The sequence below is a fragment of the Mixophyes fleayi genome, chromosome 10 (genome assembly GCF_038048845.1).
Source record: "Mixophyes fleayi isolate aMixFle1 chromosome 10, aMixFle1.hap1, whole genome shotgun sequence".
In the NCBI taxonomy this organism is placed as follows: Eukaryota; Metazoa; Chordata; class Amphibia; order Anura; family Limnodynastidae; genus Mixophyes; species Mixophyes fleayi.
Genome location: NC_134411.1, coordinates 100,070,847 through 100,091,029, shown reverse-complemented (window position 1 = coordinate 100,091,029; position 20,183 = coordinate 100,070,847). Strand labels below are relative to the sequence as shown.

The 20,183-nt window shown below is 41.7% G+C and overlaps 1 protein-coding gene across 1 annotated transcript; it reads left to right on the top strand.

Annotated features, from left to right (window-relative positions):
• The first annotated feature begins 127 nt into the window (after positions 1-127).
• On the top strand, positions 128-19,902 carry CA7 (carbonic anhydrase 7). The gene is made up of 7 exons (XM_075189292.1): positions 128-259; positions 6,671-6,868; positions 8,956-9,074; positions 10,175-10,270; positions 11,879-11,941; positions 15,681-15,836; positions 18,642-19,902. The coding sequence occupies exons 1-7, from the start codon at positions 220-222 to the stop codon at positions 18,768-18,770; spliced, it is 801 nt and encodes a 266-aa protein (XP_075045393.1). The 5' UTR covers positions 128-219; the 3' UTR covers positions 18,771-19,902.
• The last annotated feature ends 281 nt before the right edge of the window (positions 19,903-20,183 follow it).

Here is a 20,183-nt window from a genome sequence, read left to right as displayed (position 1 = left end):
ACACCCTAATGGGAGGAGAGGTGGGTCAAGATTGGGCAGTGCCTGTGTCCCTCCTGTGATCAGCTGAGCCCCCCCCATCCACCCCTCCTCCTCCATACTGTCCCTTTAATAGACTGATGACAGGTACTGTGTGTGAGTGTGGTATAAAGGCAGCAGGTATAAACCTCAGAGGCTGATTCTCTGCTGACTGACATCCAGTCCTCACTGCAGCCTGTGACAATGACCGGCCAGCACTGCTGGGGATACGGAGAGGAGGACGGTAATACCTGTTAATCTCTTCTTTCTTCCCCAGCTCGGTCCTGGCAGCTTACACATTCCTCAGAGCAGCTCTTCATTCAGTTTCCATCTGTGGGAGCAGATCTGTGGCTGCTCGTCAGCTTGCTGCAGTCTGTGCATCCCCCTCTTAGTGCATAATCATTCCTACAGACCAGTGCTGCTTCTGTGCTAGAGATCCTGTGCACTGTCTCCCTCTTATTATAGTGCTACATTATACTTTCTTTTACTATAGTATTGTTTTTTTGTTGTTAATTTTTTTTCAGTGGAACTAATATTTCCCCTTTTCCCCAGAACATTTTTGCTTTTTTTTTGGGAAATCTAATCCTCTAAAGGTTTAGTGTCTAGGATTCAGGACTCTGACACCTATCCGCATTAATGAATGCAGGAAATTGTTCAGATAAGAATTAAATGTTGCTACTCCCTCCATTGAGTTCTAAAGTTGTATCTCAGCATTTAACAGTTTAGAACACTTAGAAAACTATTTCCCATGTGTCAGTTAGTGCGGGCGACCAGCGCGGTAGTTGATTTGGCAAAAGTGCGATACGTGGAAAACGATTTATGTAACATCACTAAAATGCATCCAAAGTGCGCAGTAGTTTTCATGCATTTTTACCATCTTTCCCTATTTGCAACATAAATTTGCTTTTATTCCACTTGGTTCCTGGTTCATTATATATTTATTATTTATAACCTTGTGATCTGCATGATGCGCTACAATTGTAAAGGAGGCGAGTGTACAATTAGCAGTTTTCATAAGTTTTGATTGTTTGGGTAAAATATAACATCATCTAATGATTAAGATTTATCTTTGGTAAAAGTGATTTACTTACAATGTTTCCTGTGGCTTTGGTAATATATTATCCAGATATACTTTACAGAGACATTGTACCTGGTGTAAATGTAGCTTTTATTTTTGGTAATAGAGAATTTATTTATTTGTAAATTGAACTTTTAGTATCTGTTTTTATTCCTTTTAGTCTGTCTCCCTCATTTTTCCTATCAATAGTTCTTATCTCCATTCATCTGCAGTGTGTGTGCGGTTCAGTGTAAGTTGTATGTCTATAATATACCACGTCATATATGTAGTCTGTGGTTATGGAGATGGGGAAAAGTTTATTGTGTGGAATATTAAAATGATTTGTTTGAGATATCTATATATATATATATATATATATATATTATATAATATAATGTATAGAGATGGAGAGAGAGAGATATCTAAAGCATGCATAGATGTATATAACAATGTATGAAGAAGATGTAACAGTCTAGTAGAAATGATTGAGCGATATGTGCAGGACAGTGAGGGATGTAGACCTGCATACGACCATAACTAGAGGTATTAATTTGCTGTGTGAAAATAATGCTGGACAAATGCCTGTAAACATTTGCGATTGGAAATTTGCGTCAAAATTGGCCACACCCCTGATCCGCCCAAAACCACGTGACAAAACCACTACTCTCTTAGGTGAGACATTGTTCATTTTCCACCAGGCTACGTCCCTATTGGGCGCTGAAAATATGGATTATGGGCAGATATGTTGGATGTGATTGGTGCATTATTCACTAAGAATTTATATTATGGCGGCTGAACAAAGGTCTGTGGGGAAACATTTTTACACAAAGTTCGTTCACATGAACATTTTAGGATCAGCTCCAAGCAGAAGTCAGGTGGTGATGTAGGAAAGTGGGAGGGATTTCCCCAGTCACCCCCCTGGACGAGCCCTCCTGTTAATCTTACTGACATGTGATGATGTGCTCATGATACATTGGCTTGGGGCGTAGGCTAGTGGCAAAGGGCAAATATGACTTAATTATGGCATGGTGTGTCCAAATATGACAATGCAGGGGAATGGGAGACAGTCACAAGCCCCCAGGTTTGTTCATAGTCTGTAAAGGTAGATAAAATAAACTCTAATATAAATAAGCACCTGTACACACAATTATGCAATAAGTGCCTTCTATAGGATGAGCTGCAATATTCTAACATGATCTGTGAGCATTTTTATGCATTTGACCTTATCACTATGTATTTATGATACAACGCTATGAGGAACAGGATGAGAGCATTAAAGTGAGATTAAATGATAATCTTTATGATAAATGAGAAATCTTAGAGTACACGTTTCGGTGTTGCTGAACAGCTTATAATTGGTACTTGTGACATGTTTGATGATAAAGGTCATGTGATCTTATAATTTGCATTTAATCAGAAAGTTTTTCTTCTCCCACGTATAAAGGAGTCACTATTCTTAAACATTTGGTTAAGCTGTTTGAGAGCTGATTTTTAAACGACAGTCAAGTATGAAGTTTATTCACAAGTTATTCATGGATATAAAAAAGTTTAATTAATCTTCTATTTTTCATGATATTTTGGTCCTTAGTGCTCTGTTCCATTTGACTATGGAAAAATGTCAAGGTTTCGGGGATTGTCTATACATTTTTGGGTAATGAGCCCTACATTACCGGTGTAGACGAGGTACGGCACCAGCACATTTGCTGGGACTTGTAGTTCCACATCAGCAGGCAAGTTAGATGTGTTGCCTCTATGACCTAGAGTGAAATTCATTAAATTTCCATTAAATATGAATAAGCGTTTAAGTGGAGATTAAACAGAGAATGTAATGTGATGTGATGGGCAGATGTCCCGTATTATAAACCGCTTCCTTGCTCCAGGCCTGCGCTCGCCATGTATTCACTCCCCCCTGCAGTTAATAGCGCCCCTCAGTCTATTACGGGGGATTCTAGAGGTGGACGAGGGAAAGTTCTACCTCCGATAATCTGTCATGGAGAAGGGACTTTGGCCTTCATAAGTAAGACAGATATGATCGCTGTTCTAGGCTCCATAGGCAGCTGGTGGCTATAAAAGTCATTAGCTGCACAGTATGAAATAAATCACTTATAATCCAGCCCCAAGATGAGATCTTTGCGGCTCTTGCTGCAGCCCAGAAGATCTGACCAGCGGCAGTAAGCTTCATATAACTGCTGAGTCTAAAGGGGGAAGATCACCGATTTATAAATACAGTTTTATTGACCTGATTCTAGAAGTGCTCAACCAAACCAATCAGCATTACTTATGTCTCTTAGTAAATGTCTGATAATGTTAGTGTGCCCAAGGTGAATTTTAATGTCAAAGCCATAGTGGTTGAAGAGGATGCGCACTTTAGTAAACTTTTCCCTAAATAGCCCCCCCCCCCCCCCCACCAGCCTCAGTTGGCACACAAGTAGTTGCTCGCTAGGTGGGTGTCACTTCTGTAAAAAGTCATTATTCCCCAACTGCGTGCATGCAACAGAAGTTGGCACTCCTAGCCAATTGGCATGACCAGTCAGCGTCCGAACAAATTGGTCAATTACCTATAATATAATTTTAATAATTTTTAGGGTTAGAGCCAAGATTTCACTTACAGTTTGGGGTTAGGGTCAGCATAGGGTTTTTTTTTGTTTTGTTTTGTTCTCACTTTGTGACGATGACCTGTAGGGAAGGGTTAGGGCAGAGGGGTCAAAACTAGACCTCAAGAGCTACCAACAGGCCATGTTTTCAGGATGTCTGTGTGTAGAAACAGGTGGGATTATTACTGACCAATCCAAATAGATTAATCATACACAGGCAAGAAATCCTAAAAATGTGGTTTGTGGACAGAATTTGGGCACCTCTAGGTGAAGGTTACTGTAGGGTTCTGGGTGGGGCTGGTTTACCTTTTATAACCCCTCCGTGTAATGGTTTTTGAGTAAAAGAAGAAACAAAAACAAAAAACGGCCAAAAGCCAGATACTGTTTATGAGACAAACACAGTTCCAGCATAATGACCCGTTCAGCTCAGGCTGCTCCGTATATAGGTAAATATTTATGGTGTCCACAGAACTTGCTGATCTGCAAGTCACTAAAACACCATAATATGCAAACTGACCCCATATACGGCATCATGACCTTGTCCAGTGTGTAGGTGAGCTGTGCTCTAAATGTATTTCTCAGCTAGGACCTCAAGTGTCTGTTACCCCCAGTAGAGGTGGCTCCCCATAGAATACATGATATATCGGACAGGAGACCCCAAACACAGATTTAGTGGACTACAGATCCCCCGTTCACAGATGACACCTCTGGTCTAGGCGCCTGTAGATCACAATACTTTGCCCCGTTCTACATGTAGAAGTCAAACAATACAAAACACAGTGGGGCTTGTTCATCAAATAATGTTCTGCTTTTCCCCAAATTAATTCCAAAACGATCAGAGTTCGATCAAGTATATCGATTGCTTGGAGCCCAGACCCGGCGTAATTACTCAGTTTAATATTGCACCATGTGTGGGCAGCACAAATTGTTGGCTTTAGATTAAAGAGTGTTATATCTACTTTCATAGGCAAACTGAGGGGGGGGGGAGGGGGTTTCCTAGTGCCTGGAAATCCCCCTCCAAGCCTGAGGCACTGTATAATTGAGGTGGCTGGACCCTGCTCCCACTTCACACGGCTCTGCTTGAAAAGGGAGAGCTGCACCTAACAGTAGTGCACGCAGCATTGCCCCTGTATATTATGGGGATAGGGAGAGTTGGAGAGCAGCCAAGCACTGTCTAAAATTATAGCCACGCCCCCATGCATGCTGGTCACGCCCACTGGCGGCGTGGTGGGGAAACCCCTCCTCTACAAATCCTGCGTTTGCCCCTGACTTTGGTTTGTATAACAGCTAACATGCTGCCTCATTGGAGGTCTACACTGAAGCAACATGGCTGCCTCCTGTTGCCAATAACAAACCGTGAAATTTCAGTGAAGAAATAGAGATGTATAGAGTATATGGGATACAGTCATGTTAGTCCCCTGAGTGATACATGATACGCAGGGGTCAGGACTAAATAGGTTTTCTTTTGCTGTTGTTTCCATTTACACAGGAGAGGATTATATTGCAGGAGAATGACCCAGCTCCCTCTGTAACATACAATGGGTGATTTATATATTTTTGCTTAATCTAGTAAAACTTTCTCCTGCAAAGAATGCAGCCGAAGCTGTATTGTAAAGGTGACAACCAGCTCACGCTAGTACACACCCTGGTTATACTCCGGTTATGTAACAGATATATGTAAATTGTCCTGCTCTCCAGATATCTCTCTTCTACCCCTCATCTGCTGTCCAGACCTTGCTTCTATGTTATGTTTTACACACCCCTGATGAAGTGTTTTGCAATATTGAAGCAGCTATAAAATGTAATTTATATTCTTTGAATGTTGGCAAAATTAAAGGCTCAAAAATGAGCGATACAACTTATCACAATTTTGAAAGGGAAAAAGTAAGATTAAAAGCGGAAGTCAATTTACTTAGTATCAAAAGTTAAATCTTTGCAAAACAAAAAGTTTAGCCCTAAAACATACATTACAAGCCCAATATTTACTATTGGTGAGAGGATGATGCCAGTCAATTTTATCAGCAGATGCTCGACACAGAGGAAGGGGGGTACAACAGGAACCCCCATCATTCAACTAGGGGATGGTAAATTTATTTTAACATGTTTTTCAGAAGGTGGAACTCCTCTATAACCTGCAAATGCCTCTAAATGATAAATGTAACTAATTCAATGTAAGCCGCATCCAAATTCTGTTAGATTAGATTCGACCTGTATTTGTGTCTTTGGCAGATGCTGGTGATGGATGAACGGATAATCATCTATTACAAAATAATTGATCCTAAATAGTACAATATTGATCTGTTCTTTTTCCAATATACAAACACAATAATTACAAGCAATAAATCATAAGTGTAATATAACATAAGGGGAGGGGATGGAGGCTGAACATTGTAGGTGAGGGGGATTATTTCATTTTTAATGAGTGAACTTTCACCAACAAATAATATACTCTGTGGACACTAAATGGCTTAATAGGTGGCATGGTGTAAAGAGCAATTTTATTCTGTAACCCACAGCAACCAATCAAATATCAGCTTTTATCAGCCTAGTGTAGCCAGAGTACTGACTGCTAGTATCTGATTGGTTGCTTGTTTATTGAAATAGTACAAGCTGTACACATGGGGAACCAATCAGATTCCGTATTCTGATGACACTAGGCTGCTAAAAGCTTGCATTTGATTGGTTCTACATGTGTACAGCTTGTACTATTTCATTAAGTAAGCTACCAATCAGATGCCAGCTTTGAGCACCCTAGTGTAGCCAGAGGACTGAATGCTAGTATCTGATTGGTTATTCATGTGTACTGTTTCAATAAATAAGTATTCACATTCTGTTTGTCTTCTGAGGGTGCAGTGATGTTGGGGCTCTGTAAGACACAACAACCAAGGTACCGGTTAGCCCTGTAACGGAGGTGCTGTTATTTATGGTGCTCGTCCAATATGAGGGCATGAATTGTCACATACAACGTTTAATTATCGTCCCTTCTTTGTGCTTGTCCCCCCAGGTCCCTCCGAATGGCACCGCTATTTCCCCATCGCCCAGGGGAATCGCCAGTCTCCCATTGATATCGTCGCTAGCCAGGCCGTGTTCAACCCCAGCCTCCAGCCGCTGGTGGTGTCATACGACCAGTGCACCTCCATCAATCTGTCCAACAACGGCCACTCCGTCATGGTGGAGTTTGACGACAACGACGACCAAACAGGTAACACTCACAGGCTGCTCGTTTCATGTCCTGTGGATGTGATATAAATCAATTTTATGACTTATTACATCAGAAAGTTGTGTGTGGTTGTATGTAACATATCGGCGTCATACCTTATCTCTTCAGAGCATTTACATTTATATTTGTGAGTGTAACAATTTAGAGAGAGGAACTCCAGGGAAACACTAATTTTTCATGCTAAACCCCTTCACCCAGGATGTAGCACCGTGCTTAGGGTTTGGGAGAAGATCACCAATGCCATTGTGTGCCCAGTGGCAGGTTTCTACTAAACTGAGAGGGGCGAGGACCCCGTGGTTTTACTGTTTGGAATGAGGAGGGAGGGGAGTGTACAGGGGAGGGCTGGCAAATTTTAGCCGGGGGGGGGGGGGGGCAAGACTCGACTAAGGCAGCCTATCAGGAACATTTTAAAGGGGAAAAATGCAGGAGGCCCAGTGACGCAGACCAAGGTAGCCCACTATAGGACCGCGCAGACCAAGGTAGCCCACTATAGGACCGGCCCGGGGACCAAATACCCTCCTGACCCCCAGCCCAGCCTGGCCCGAGGAGTGTAAGTGTCTTCCTAGAGTTCCACTTTTATTAAAAGGCCCTTTAAAGATGTCTGTGCCTCCATCCCACCATCCCTACTCCAACTCTTCCATCCTCTGGTCCCAGGACCCTTGTCAGGTCACATTGAGCTCTCTGGAACGGACCTTTCAAGATACTGATCTGGTGGGGCAATATCTAGGGTGTATTTCAAGGGACACGTAGCCTCTTGGTTGGCCTCAGCATTGCAGTAGGTCTCTTGAAGCGCCCATCACTGAATTAAACTAAAAGATCAGTAAAGGATGCGGAACGGATCGCTCAGATTACTGCATCATCAGGGACTCTGCCCTTATATTCCAGAGCTGTCCTTAGCAGCTGATCCTTGGCTACAATCCCCCATACCTGCCCCTGAAGTCTGGCCACCGTAGATCCTTTTACTAAACCCAGGTCAGGATATGAGAGGTTGACTGTTTAGTAACCGGGAACCTGTCTGATACATTGTGGCTGCTAACTGTTACATCCGGACACAGTGTCCACTCACATCCAACAAATACTTCACCAAGTTCTAATCACATGTTCCGGTGATGTTCTGCACCATGGACACAGATTACATTCACCGTGGATCTGGGAGGACAAATATTTGCTGATGGGGCGGATTGTGAGGAATAAACTGATTATGAAGGTGGCATAAAAGGGACGGACTGAGGGAGATGGAGCTGATTCTCATTCTGTAACGGGATTAAAATAATTACTGGGTGTATTAACTGAGTATTCTCCCTGCACCACAGTCAGGTACAATATAGAATATCTGACATTGTAGGGACGCTCTTAATGAGTGTTTTGTTTTCTGTAAGAGGCTCTTTCACAAAATCATTTTCTGTGTTTCAAATGTTTTGATTCACTACAAACCAAGGATAATCCCATCTCATTTTTCATGTATATTGTTCAAAAGGTAAATCAATTTCACATTTGTCTCTATTACAGTTAAATAAAATAAAGTTTTTTACATTATTTGAGAAATGTGTCCCTTAATGTACAGATCAGACCTATATTGATTTCTAAATATTTAGGTTATGGTTATTTTTTTGGCATATATAATATAACCATAGATTCTGCTAAATTCTGCATTTTTTGGAATTATAATTTATTTCCTTTGGGTGCAATCTATATTCAGCTATTGTGTCAACTCGTTGCTTCTGTTGTTTGTATTCATCATAGGCATGCGTGTGGATTTACATATTTAGCTCCACCCAACACTGTGATGTCATGCACGAGGGCGGAGTCATATAGAATGTTCTCATTCTGTATCAGAACACAGCTCAGCATTAAAGACAACAGCGAACCTAAAAACTTGACCTTACGCTCTATATATTTCTTTATGGAATTATTTCAAAATTGAGTCATATGACACAAGTGGGCAGGGCCTGATTCTTGAGTGTATACAAATGGCCGACGCATGGCGCAAACACAAAAAAAAAACAACAACTGTGTTTTGCCTCAGTTGCATTATAAATAATCAGCATAAATGGACTTTCCTCTTCCAGTGATCACCGGGGGACCACTCAGTGAATCCTACCGGCTCAAGCAGTTCCACTTTCACTGGGGAACGAAGTGCCAAGAAGGGTCAGAGCATACCGTGGACGGGAAGTCGTACCCCTGTGAGGTAGGTTGTGCTATCTATGTGTAGACATTGGGCAATCAGCCAGTTAGCCGGACAAGGTCTACGGACCTTTAACTTTGAAACATTGTCACATGACACAATTGCAGTACTAAAAGCGTGTCGCTCATGTTCTGATGATGGGATACTGCGGCCCATGTGGGAAAATTGGGCTGGAAAGGTCCATGATCCCCAATAATGGTCCTTTCAAAATCCAGAGGCATGCTGTAGGGCAGTGGTCAGGGAACAGGGGCAAATTACCCCAAATGGGGTAAAAATGAAAATCCTGGGGGTAATGCTGCCGAGTCACATGCTGTCAGTTGGATTGCAGACCCCTTTAAATGTGAAATTGCTGTTGTACCAGAAAAGCCTCAAGGGTTGGCAGAGGCACTTCTTGAGCTTCGATGCAATAATAAAGCACGTATTGCATTTGAAGACAAAGCAGATCTGTCATATTTTTGGATGTCAACAGCTGCAAAGACATTCAAAATAGCACATGAGGAGGCAGTCAAAAAGTTGCCGCCTTTTGCAACAACCTACCTTTGCGAACAAGGATTTTCCACTCTAACGAACATATAAACAAAGCAGAGAAATCGATTGGATGCTGAAGACTGTATCTAAATTGCTCTGACATCAAAATGCCCCAATATTGATGCTCTCGTATCAAAAATGAAGCAACATCATTTCTCCAAAACCTGAAGTTTTGAAATTGAAGCTTTCAAAGACATTTTGAATAGATTCATTAAAATGTTTAATTCCAATAATTAATAATATATGATTTCCTTCCTTGCAAATCAAGGGGGTAACGTCGGCGTATCTAAATATATATGGGGGTAAAAAGTAAAAAAGTTCCCTGACCCCTACTCTAGGGTAAAGTCTTACTAGAAGTCTCCCCTAAACTCTGCTTCCCGTCCCTGAACTTATGTCAAGAATTTAGTTGTTACGGCTGGTTAAGAGCGCCTATACACACCTCTAAATTATAAATAATAATATAAAAATAGAAGCACACCCTACGCTGGATTTAATGTGTGTAATAACTAGAAACAATGGTTTACAATTATTCTCTTTATGTCAAAGTTCTTTGTATGATTCTATTACAATTACAGCTGCACCTGGTTCACTGGAACGCAAAACTGTACCCCACGTTCGCGGAGGCCGCGGCAGCCGCGGACGGGCTGGTGGTGATCGGAGTCTTCTTCGAAGTGAGTACAGATTTATTACATACAATGAATATATGTCCTTGTGGAACCAAATTACTGCCGGAAACTCGTTAGAGCCAGGTGAAAATATGTTATTAGTGTACTTTAATGTGCAATATAAACTCTTTATAGAGACACTTTGGCAGGATATAAATCGTGCTTCTCAAGGTCAGGGAGTTACTACAGAGGGTACCAGGTTAAAGAAGCTTCTTTAATTACACAGATTAGTAGGACGACACCGGCTGTTCCAAGCACTAGGTGATTGAGGAAGTAAAAACGACAGAGAACAGTAATACTACAAAAGTTCATAGATCACAATTACTTTTTCTTCAAAAACAATGTAGTAAATTAGTAGTTTGCAAGTTCTACGGCTACACAAGGTATTAAAAAGTCTTTATGACTTTAGAAAACACATAAAGATGGTTAACAGAGCATAGAAGTGTCTTCCATTAGGCATAATTAGCACCTACACTAACAGATCATCTGTAGATACAGTGTTTAGGAGAAGGTGCATACACTATGTGTACAATATACAGTGACTATTGTGTAACCAAATCCTGGTGATCAGGGTCCTGTAATCAGTCTGCAAAGTGTATCAACACTCAGATCTCCCAATAGCCTGGGACATATACACTCTCCTTGTTAAAGGCAACAGGATTATATAACAGTTCAGTGCTTGTTACATTATAGTCCAACATTTAGATCAGAGACCACACAGCACGATTGGAGAGAAAATGAATATTAATAGCAGCCATGCCCCTCACTGAAAATTAAGAATTAAAAGGTTCAAAGCAATACAATACAGAGTTCTAAATACCATAATGATTTTATTTAATGTTTTATGCTTTTAGACATGAGGCTCTGCCTGTTATCAAGATTCCAAACACAACAATTGAAGTTAGCATTTTAGTGACCTAAGGTTCTCATACACACTGAAGACAGTGAGGTGATTATAGACCTCTCTGGCCGCAAAGAGCAGCCAGGGTGAAAGATTACCGTTCCCAATTTGCGTCTGTGCGGAGGCCGTCAGAAGGGGGGTAGAGGCAGATGGGCAGTGACCACATTCAGCTGCTTAGGTCAGGCTTGACCAACCTGTGGCTGTCCAGGTGTTGTGAAACTACAAGTCCCAGCATACCCTGCCAGCTTTCGGCTGGCTATCTACTGGCAAACTAGGCTGGGACTTGTAGTTTCACAACACCTGGAGAACCATGGGATGGCCAGGGCTGGTGTATGTGGTCAGCGGTAATAGTGCCCCTGTTAGATCCGTAAACATTCCTAAACTGCGCCCCTTCAGCGCCCTGGGTGGTCGTCCCCTATCGTACAGCCCTTCCTGATATCTCCATCAGTCAAACAACTGCGGCTCCAACAACAAAAACAGTCCGATGTTTATGCAAAATTCTATCCACAAAAAAGCTGTCAGCTATTTGCATCTAAAGTTATATATAATTCATACACATTGACATTATTTCCAGCTACTGACCGGAGACGTTTTCAGCAATTTGTAATAATATTCCTGTAGTGAATTTAATTTACTCACAGTCTCAACAGATTTAATGCAATCAAATATTTTATAAGATGCCATCGATTTGTTTTTGCTTTATTTACTTCCAGACTGGTGAAAAGCACCCGGGACTGGACAGATTGACAGATGCGTTGTATATGGTCAGATTTAAAGTAAGTGAATCTCTCGTTTATCTTATTATAGTCTTTATGGATTGTGGTTACGTAGCGTTCCAGACTGTAATCCAACGCTGTCCGCCCTCTACTGTACTGTTATATATAATATAATATAATATTTAGCTAGCAAAGCATGCATCTCTGGAATATAATTGGTGATCTAACGGAGATCCTGAACAACACAAGACAGATATTAAAACTGCTCAACGTTTTTTCTTTATCCTAATATACAACATACCCTTTACAACCCTTTACTACTAGTAACATATATTTATTATGTATGTATGTATGTATATATATATATATATAAAATCCACAGTTGTTTAACAATTGAACAGACCAGCACTAGCAGTAAGAAAATATAGACTTTAATAGAGGAAATGAAAAGATACATTATTATAATATACCCTGCCAATATGTACATATACATACATACATATATATACATATATACACAAATGATTCGGGAGCGTTAGAATGGAAGGTATTTCTGTTAAGGTTCTGAGTGTGTGGAGATATTTCTCCTATGCATACCAGACTTCCTGTGTGTAACACACACCAAAGAACATTGCACTGCCTGTCAGATCCTAAAATAGTTAATAAAGGTAGCAACAGCCCCCCCCTCAACACCAGGCTCATAGCACCCCTGCAACAAGGGCAAGACCGCCACCGAAAGCAAGTGTCTCATTGGTTGCTCTGGAATAATCGTATCATCCAACATTCTATGTATGAGAATCTGAACATAACAACGTCCCATCCGTAAGGGGCGTGGTCACCTCACACAGGGGGTGTGGCCATGTCATGTTGTGGGCGTGCCACTTCCACCCGGGATGCGCTTAGCGCTAGATCTCCCCCTTCGCTCCTCCACTAACCTTCCCCCAAATGTATCCCAGTTGATCACGGCTCCCCAGGACGCACCTCCCAACATTCTGTCATTTGGGACAAAAGTCCTGACGATCCATTAGAGTGGGAGTTCTCCTGCCTAAATTGGGACGGTTGGGAAGAATGATTTAATGCAATTATTGTAGCTAAATTCAATGTTAATGACTGAGCCCCAGTGCGTCTAAACCATAACCACACTCATGAAGGGAACCTGTCACATGGTACTGTGACATCACCAGGTGGAGCTCTAGCGATAGGCTGGCCCCGAGATGCCAAAAGTAAAGGCCAGAATCAGCCTGTACCAGTTAGCAGCCCCTAATCCCCCAGATTAAACCCCCCTGTACCCAAAAAGTGTTTTTGCCTACCCCCTCAGGGGCAAACGCAGGATTTGCAGAGGGGGGTTTCCACACCACGCCACCAGTGGGTGTGACCAGCATGCATGGGGGCGTGGCTATAATATTAGACAGTACTTGGCTGCTCTCCAACTCTCCCTATCCCCATAATATACATGGGCAATGCTGCGTGCACTACTGTTAGGTGCACACAACTCTCTCTTTTCGAGCGGCGCAGTGTGAAGCGAGAGCAGGGTCCACCCACCTCAATTATACAGTGCCACAGGCTTGGAGGGGAGTTTCCAGGCACTAGGAAACTCCCCTCAGTTTGCCTATGCCCCTCCCAACAGTCACAGCAAATACGGATCACATGATTTGGGGTGTATCTGATTTTGACATTTACAAAGAATGTTGAGATTTATAATTCTGTAGCACTTGTTAGGACTCATGAGCAGCACCTCAAACCCAGGTGTAAGCGGCATCCGGTACAGCCCATATCCTGCCGATCTCTGGAGAGGTCCGGAAATTAATAACCATACAAGATATTGGCATAGAGATATATTACCAATTATAGGAGAATAATGGTAGCTCAGGGAATTGATGAAAACTAACTTGAAGGATTTGCAGGTCCTTATAATTCAATACGTATTACAAAACATAATCGGGCCACTGTCCGGCAGTCTCTGGAATCTGGCATTTGCCAGGAGCGCCGGTATATCCAATACTTGGCTACACTTAGAGGAGAGCTGCTCAGCCACAGTCAGCCTTAGACCTGCTCTTAATAAAGCTGCTAGTTTCTCTGCACAGAAGTAAAACTGATTATTCCAGAACGTCGTCATATTTCACGGGGGAAACTTAAACCATTATATCCCTCATCAATGAGAGATATTTACATGTGGCCATTCCTATATATAACCAGTTGTTTAGTCATCCATCTATTGTCCTTGTACAATCATTTTCAGTTCTCCAGGTGGAGGTTTTAGACATAGATAAGATAACTCATAATATGTGAGTATTATATTGTACATTTTCTATACCTGTTGTGGATCAGATTTCACAGTAATGAGACTAACGTTACCCTCTCTATATCCAATCCTAAATATAGTCCTTTCATGGCAGAACCTTTGTGATGTACACATTGTGCTTTCCAGTATAGATATTGTCTGACCAATAGGTCTTTGTGTTTATATTAGTATTTCTTCCTGTAGGTTTCTGGTCATATATGGGAGCGTTTATCCGTCTTTCTGAAACACATTGTTAACTATCCCCTTTAATGGGAATTGTTTGTATCATGATCCACTCAGCATACAGCGATACGTCATATGCAGGTGCTTTATAAAACAAAGGATAATGTCTATCACATGATCGAACAGGGGTATATATAGAATGTAACCTTAGTATGAAGAATACTGAGCCAGTTTTATAATTGATCCACAGAGGATTTCCTCCTCTGCAGTAATTCAAGACCGATTTACGAACATCCCCCGTTCTGACCTCTGTCGGACTAGTCAGACCAATTTACACCTATGTTCAATGTCAGTGAATGTCCCTATTTTTTCTTTAATTACATAACTCTGAATGTCTCGTACTGGACGTGGCTGTAAGATTTTATAGACAATCTTTGAATTCTCCAAGGTTTATTTATCAAAATCATAGATAGGTTTTACAGTCACTGTGTCCTTCAGTCCTGTTTAGACTAAAACACAGAACACTTAGAATTAAATGTCCAGAATAAACTGGAGACATATTTACCAAACATATTTTAACTATTCTCTTTCTTTAAAACACATTTTAACTGCTCCAATGTTTAAGTTTGTTTTGTTTTCTTGCAATAAAACTAAATAAAGCACAAGTCATGGATTGAAAGACGACGGAATATATAATTATACTGGGTGATTTTTTTTTTTATTCTTGGAAAAAAGGTACATTTTGTTCAGGCGTAGAACATGTCTAATGTAAGGGCTGGTTTCCAAAATAGACACAGACACAATGACCAAGTTCAACGAATTCTGTACAAGAAACTAAATGACCAAATTCTGATTACACCGATCGGTCCGGTTGTTCCACCGACGAGTGGCAGAAATCTGGACGACTGTACAAGCAACTTTGTATACAGTTTGCAAATCTTATTTGATCTTTATTGGTCATTTGTGTCAACACCCTAAGTGGTACGTGGGCAGTTAGATATATAAATATCACATATACACAACATATTCATGTCTATTACCTAAAACAATAACAAGAGGCAGTGTTATCTAGGACTAGGATAAATGAGACAAAGCAACTTGTTTCTTTGCTGTGAACCTTATCACCCCCGGCTACTGCTTACGGAAGCGCTGACTAATTGCCGAGTCCTTGCAGTAATCACAAATTAATTGCTAACATAATGTGTTTTTTGGATGACGGTGTGGGTGGATGTGTTATCTCCTGTTTGCTGTACAGTACAGGGAGCAGTATTCTGTGTTCTGATATTTGTCTGGCAGCGATTAGATATTCACCCCTGACGTATGTTTCTCTTCCAGGGAACCAAAGCGCAGTTCAATGACTTCAACCCAAAATGCCTACTGCCGTCAAGCCTTGAATACTGGACGTACCCCGGTTCTCTCACCACACCGCCCCTCAATGAGAGCGTGACGTGGATTGTGCTGAAGGAGCCCATTAAGGTTTCAGAAAAACAGGTCAGCGTGACATACAGTTAGTTCTGTGTCTGACCTTAGGGCAGGGTTGCCAAACCTTGGAAATATTTTCAGTCGGTCATTTTATACAAAATACTGACAATATTTTACTGACACTTTTTAATGGAAATCTTAAAATGTATCAAAAGGTAAAAGGTGCTAGAGGAAAAGGCAGATCAGGGGCTGAAAATAAGTGGTTTACAACCCTATTTAGCCACAGAAACGTCAATGTACAGTGATGTCACTGGTTCCTAGTGACTGAATAGGCTGCACTCTCAGTGATGTCACTGGCTCCTAATGACTGGATAGGCTGCACTCTCAGTGATGTCACTGGTTCCTAGTGACTGGATAGGCTGCACTCTCAGTGATGTCACTGGTCCCTAGTGAATGGATAGGCTGCACTCTCAGTGATGTCACTGGTTCCTAGTGACTGGATAGACTGCACTCTCAGTGATGTCACTGGCTCCTAGTGACTGGATAGGCTGCACTCTCAGTGATGTCACTGGTTCCTAGTGACCGGATAGGCTGCACTCTCAGTGATGTCACTGGTTCCTAGTGACTGAATAGGCTGCACTCTCAGTGATGTCACTGGTTCCCAGTGACTGGATAGGCTGCATTCTCAGTGATGTCACTGGTTCCTAGTGACTGGATAGGCTGCACTCTCAGTGATGTCACTGGTTCCTAGTGACTGGATAGGCTGCACTCTCAGTGATGTCACTGGTTCCTAGTGACTGGATAGGCTGCACTCAGTGATGTCACTGGTTCCTAGTGACCAGATAGGCTGCACTCTCAGTGATGTCACTGGTTCCTAGTGACTGAATAGGCTGCACTCTCAGTGATGTCACTGGTTCCCAGTGACTGGATAGGCTGCATTCTCAGTGATGTCACTGGTTCCCAGTGACTGGATAGGCTGCATTCTCAGTGATGTCACTGGTTCCTAGTGACTGGATAGGCTGCACTCTCAGTGATGTCACTGGTTCCTAGAGAATATAATAGGCTGCATTGTCAGTGATGTGTTAAAAAGGTAAGACCGGTCCGCTTTAGCCTTTAAAAAACATGCTATTTTAAATCCAGATGCCAAAATGCTGATTTTACAAACCGGATCACACATATATCCTAATAAGTTCACCACACTATAATCACTGCTCTCTGATAGTGTAGTAGATGAAATGGGATTCTTGTGCCAACCAAGACTTGCGCTGGCCGGCCAGTGGTGCGGAGTCTAACGAGCCGCCAGTTTTCACCAAGAACTGCCGCAAGGCGGGATGGGCTTTACTGTAGGGGGTACGCAGGTTGCGGTCCACTAGTCTGCCTCTAGATGTAGCACTGTGGAAGAGGGAGAACAGATGACCAATGGAAGGTAATGAAAGAGTAGTTGGGCCTTGCCGGGGTCTGGTACACAATCTGGCAGCGGAGTACGAGAGCGGCAGGCGGAATCAGGGTCAGGACAGCCCAGGTCTGTGACACAAACGGTTAGCGCTAAAGCAGAGGGTAGTCAGCGAGCCAAGATGGAGACACCAATGCAGGAGAACAGGAATGGTCAAGTCATGCAGGAACTGGTTCACAAGGCTCAATCAGGATACCCCCAGGTTGCTCTGACACTGCCCTGGCATGCGCTCACGTGACCGCCGCCCCGATGCAGAGAGCGAGAACAGCGCTGGGCAAGGAGAGGTCGGTGTAACAGATATTAGGGGATGGACAGGCAGCTGAGAGCCTTAGATCTCCTCTGGCACCAACATTCACAGGCTGAGATATTAATGTATTAGTCTGTTCGGACAGTTATACAACAGCTCCAGAAAATGGATAATTAAACTTTGGACCTTATTGCTATTTGATTAATAAACTAAACTGCAATCTCTTGTTTGCCTTTAGATTGTACAGGTGAGAGGAACAAACTATTACTAAGCGAATGTGTAAATGGTTTGTGGGTGGAACGTCACGGTGTACATTCAGGGCGGTCTGTGTACAGTACGGCTGTGACTTGCTCAGCGACACCTCTTTTACAGGGACGGTGGGGCGTGACCCCATCCGCACACCCGGACACCCGCTCTGCGCTCTCTTTACTCCCTGATCTCCTTCTGCAAATTCCCAGCGGGAGAGGAGAGAAAAGGCAACAATCAATGTCCAATATCTTGTAGAGATAATCACTTACAGAGAAAGAGAGTCACTCCCAGTGGTGGGAGCAGAGCTGGACTTGGTGCCAATAGATAAATACAATGGCAAGCCGCCATTCGCTGTCCTGTGTGACACCATTAGATTTTTGGGGCATCGGGCCTATACTTGGATAAGGGGCTCGGTGCTTCGCTGTACGTAGGTGCTGCTTCATATTGACCCAATCCTGTTCTTACCTTTGCTTCCAAGAATATAAACTTAATATTATGCTGAGATAACTAAGTTATTACTGAACCAAGAACGATAGTTAAATGAATTACATTGTTAATTACGAAGCTCTTACCTCTTTACTTAACAGAGATGGATTACAGGTGCCCGGAATACCTCCTCTAGACTAGAAAGGTTTACCTCCTAAATACTACGGTCTATCTATCCGCCACTGTATCTAAAAGATTTAAACTTTATTTTTTTTGTTTTTAAATGTTTCGACTCCAGATCAAAGGTTCAACTCAAATAATCTTCAGTTTTGACAAGTTCCAAAAAAGTTTGCATTTTATATTTACGTTCGAAGTTTCTATTTTTCAATGTTACAATTAGGTCTTTGATATTTTTATAAGGTTTTATGGGTCCTTTAAGCCTTTACTGTCTTGTGACGGTAATGACGAGTTCACTTACAGCCTCTCCCCGTTTACCCAGATGGAACGATTCAGGAAAACGCTTCTCTTCAGCGGAGAGGAGGAAGAAGAGAGGATCCATATGGTCAACAACTTCCGACCCCCGCAGCCACTCAAGGGGAGGAAGGTACAAGCCTCTTTTAAATGCTAACGTCAGCGAGCGCCCAGAACTTTCTCACCAGCAGAGACCGAACTCACTGTCTTCAGGGCTCCCAGGGGGCAGGTCCTGCTCCTCGGGGGCCACATACTGCCTTATGTCATTTTATAATGATTGACTGAGCCGCTACTCTCGATTATTCTCGCACTAGTCCATTGATTTCCTTCTACAATATTTTAATTTATGAATCAATATATCCCCTTTTTATATAAAATGTAAACGCTCTAATTTTTCCTATAGGGGTGGATGTTATATTACACATTGTACAAAGTAGAAACAATATTTTAACGGGAATTTCAATCACCCTGTTTGTCTTAACATTGCGCGTGTTGCTCTTTGTACATAATTCGGACCCCAACACCGCTTACTTCTGTCCATATAACATTTACCTGTAAATATAGTAATTCTGCTTGGTTAGAAACCTCCGTCTGTTTTCCTGTGGAGCTACAGCTAAAACAATGTATTTTGTTAGGTTACAATAAAGAATGAGCTGCTCACGCAGGCTTTCGTTGGTCGTCAGCCCACAGCTTTATTTACACAGGAAATCATTCAATAGTTGCTTGCCGAGTGCTGCCACATTTCTAAGAGAGTTCATTCCATGTCCATTCCTCATGCCTTTTTAAAGGCTAACTAAAAATGTTGTCAGGTGCAAATACAGAATATTATTATACACTCATATAAATCACTATACAGCGACCATTTATCTGTTTCCAAGACACACAAATATTTTTTTATATGGAGTTTAATTGAAGTATTTTTATATTTTGTGTTTCAATCAACGTAAACCTCCCACGAAACAGGTGCCTGGAGTCAGACTGAAGAGTAAGATATATAGTAAATAAGCTACATTAATGGTGTATTACATAAACTTGGGTTGGAAGTAATTAGCAGCACAAATGAGTTTAAAAATCATTAAAAATTGAAAGGGGTTGTTTAGCTTTTCCAATTATTTATTTTCTTAATCTTTATAGAACGTTTGTGCTTCTAGAAGGATTTGCAATATCCAGTCTCCACCCCCGATGAATAAATGTCACTTGATTTGCACATGTCTTTTATTAATCTGTTGAAAAATTCTAATTTGCAGAAACCGTGTGTGTACAAATAAACTATGTTTTTTAAACTTAAATGTAACAGATCTGTGATTTGTTCAGTCTTATACATTATCTATATTTGTCATTTTCATGCTTTGATCGTATACTGTAAATTGTGTTGCATCAGCATTTATAAACACACAGTGCTTACATCATCACAGGGTATGTATTATAAGGAGTCACATACTACTATTATATGATCGTGGAACTCTCAGTGACTTGTAATAGCCTTATCACATACAGTATTGTCCTGTGTAATATTTACTACCACATCATACGTTGGTGTTTATATATTTTCCTATAGCCATGTATGTTA

Coding starts and splice junctions, on each gene's coding strand:
- CA7 (XM_075189292.1), top strand. CDS start 220: ATGACCGGCCAGCACTGCTGGGGATACGGAGAGGAGGACG. Junction 10,271..11,878: donor TGATCGGAGTCTTCTTCGAA/GTGAGTACAGAT, acceptor ATTTACTTCCAG/ACTGGTGAAAAGCACCCGGG. Junction 11,942..15,680: donor TGTATATGGTCAGATTTAAA/GTAAGTGAATCT, acceptor TTTCTCTTCCAG/GGAACCAAAGCGCAGTTCAA.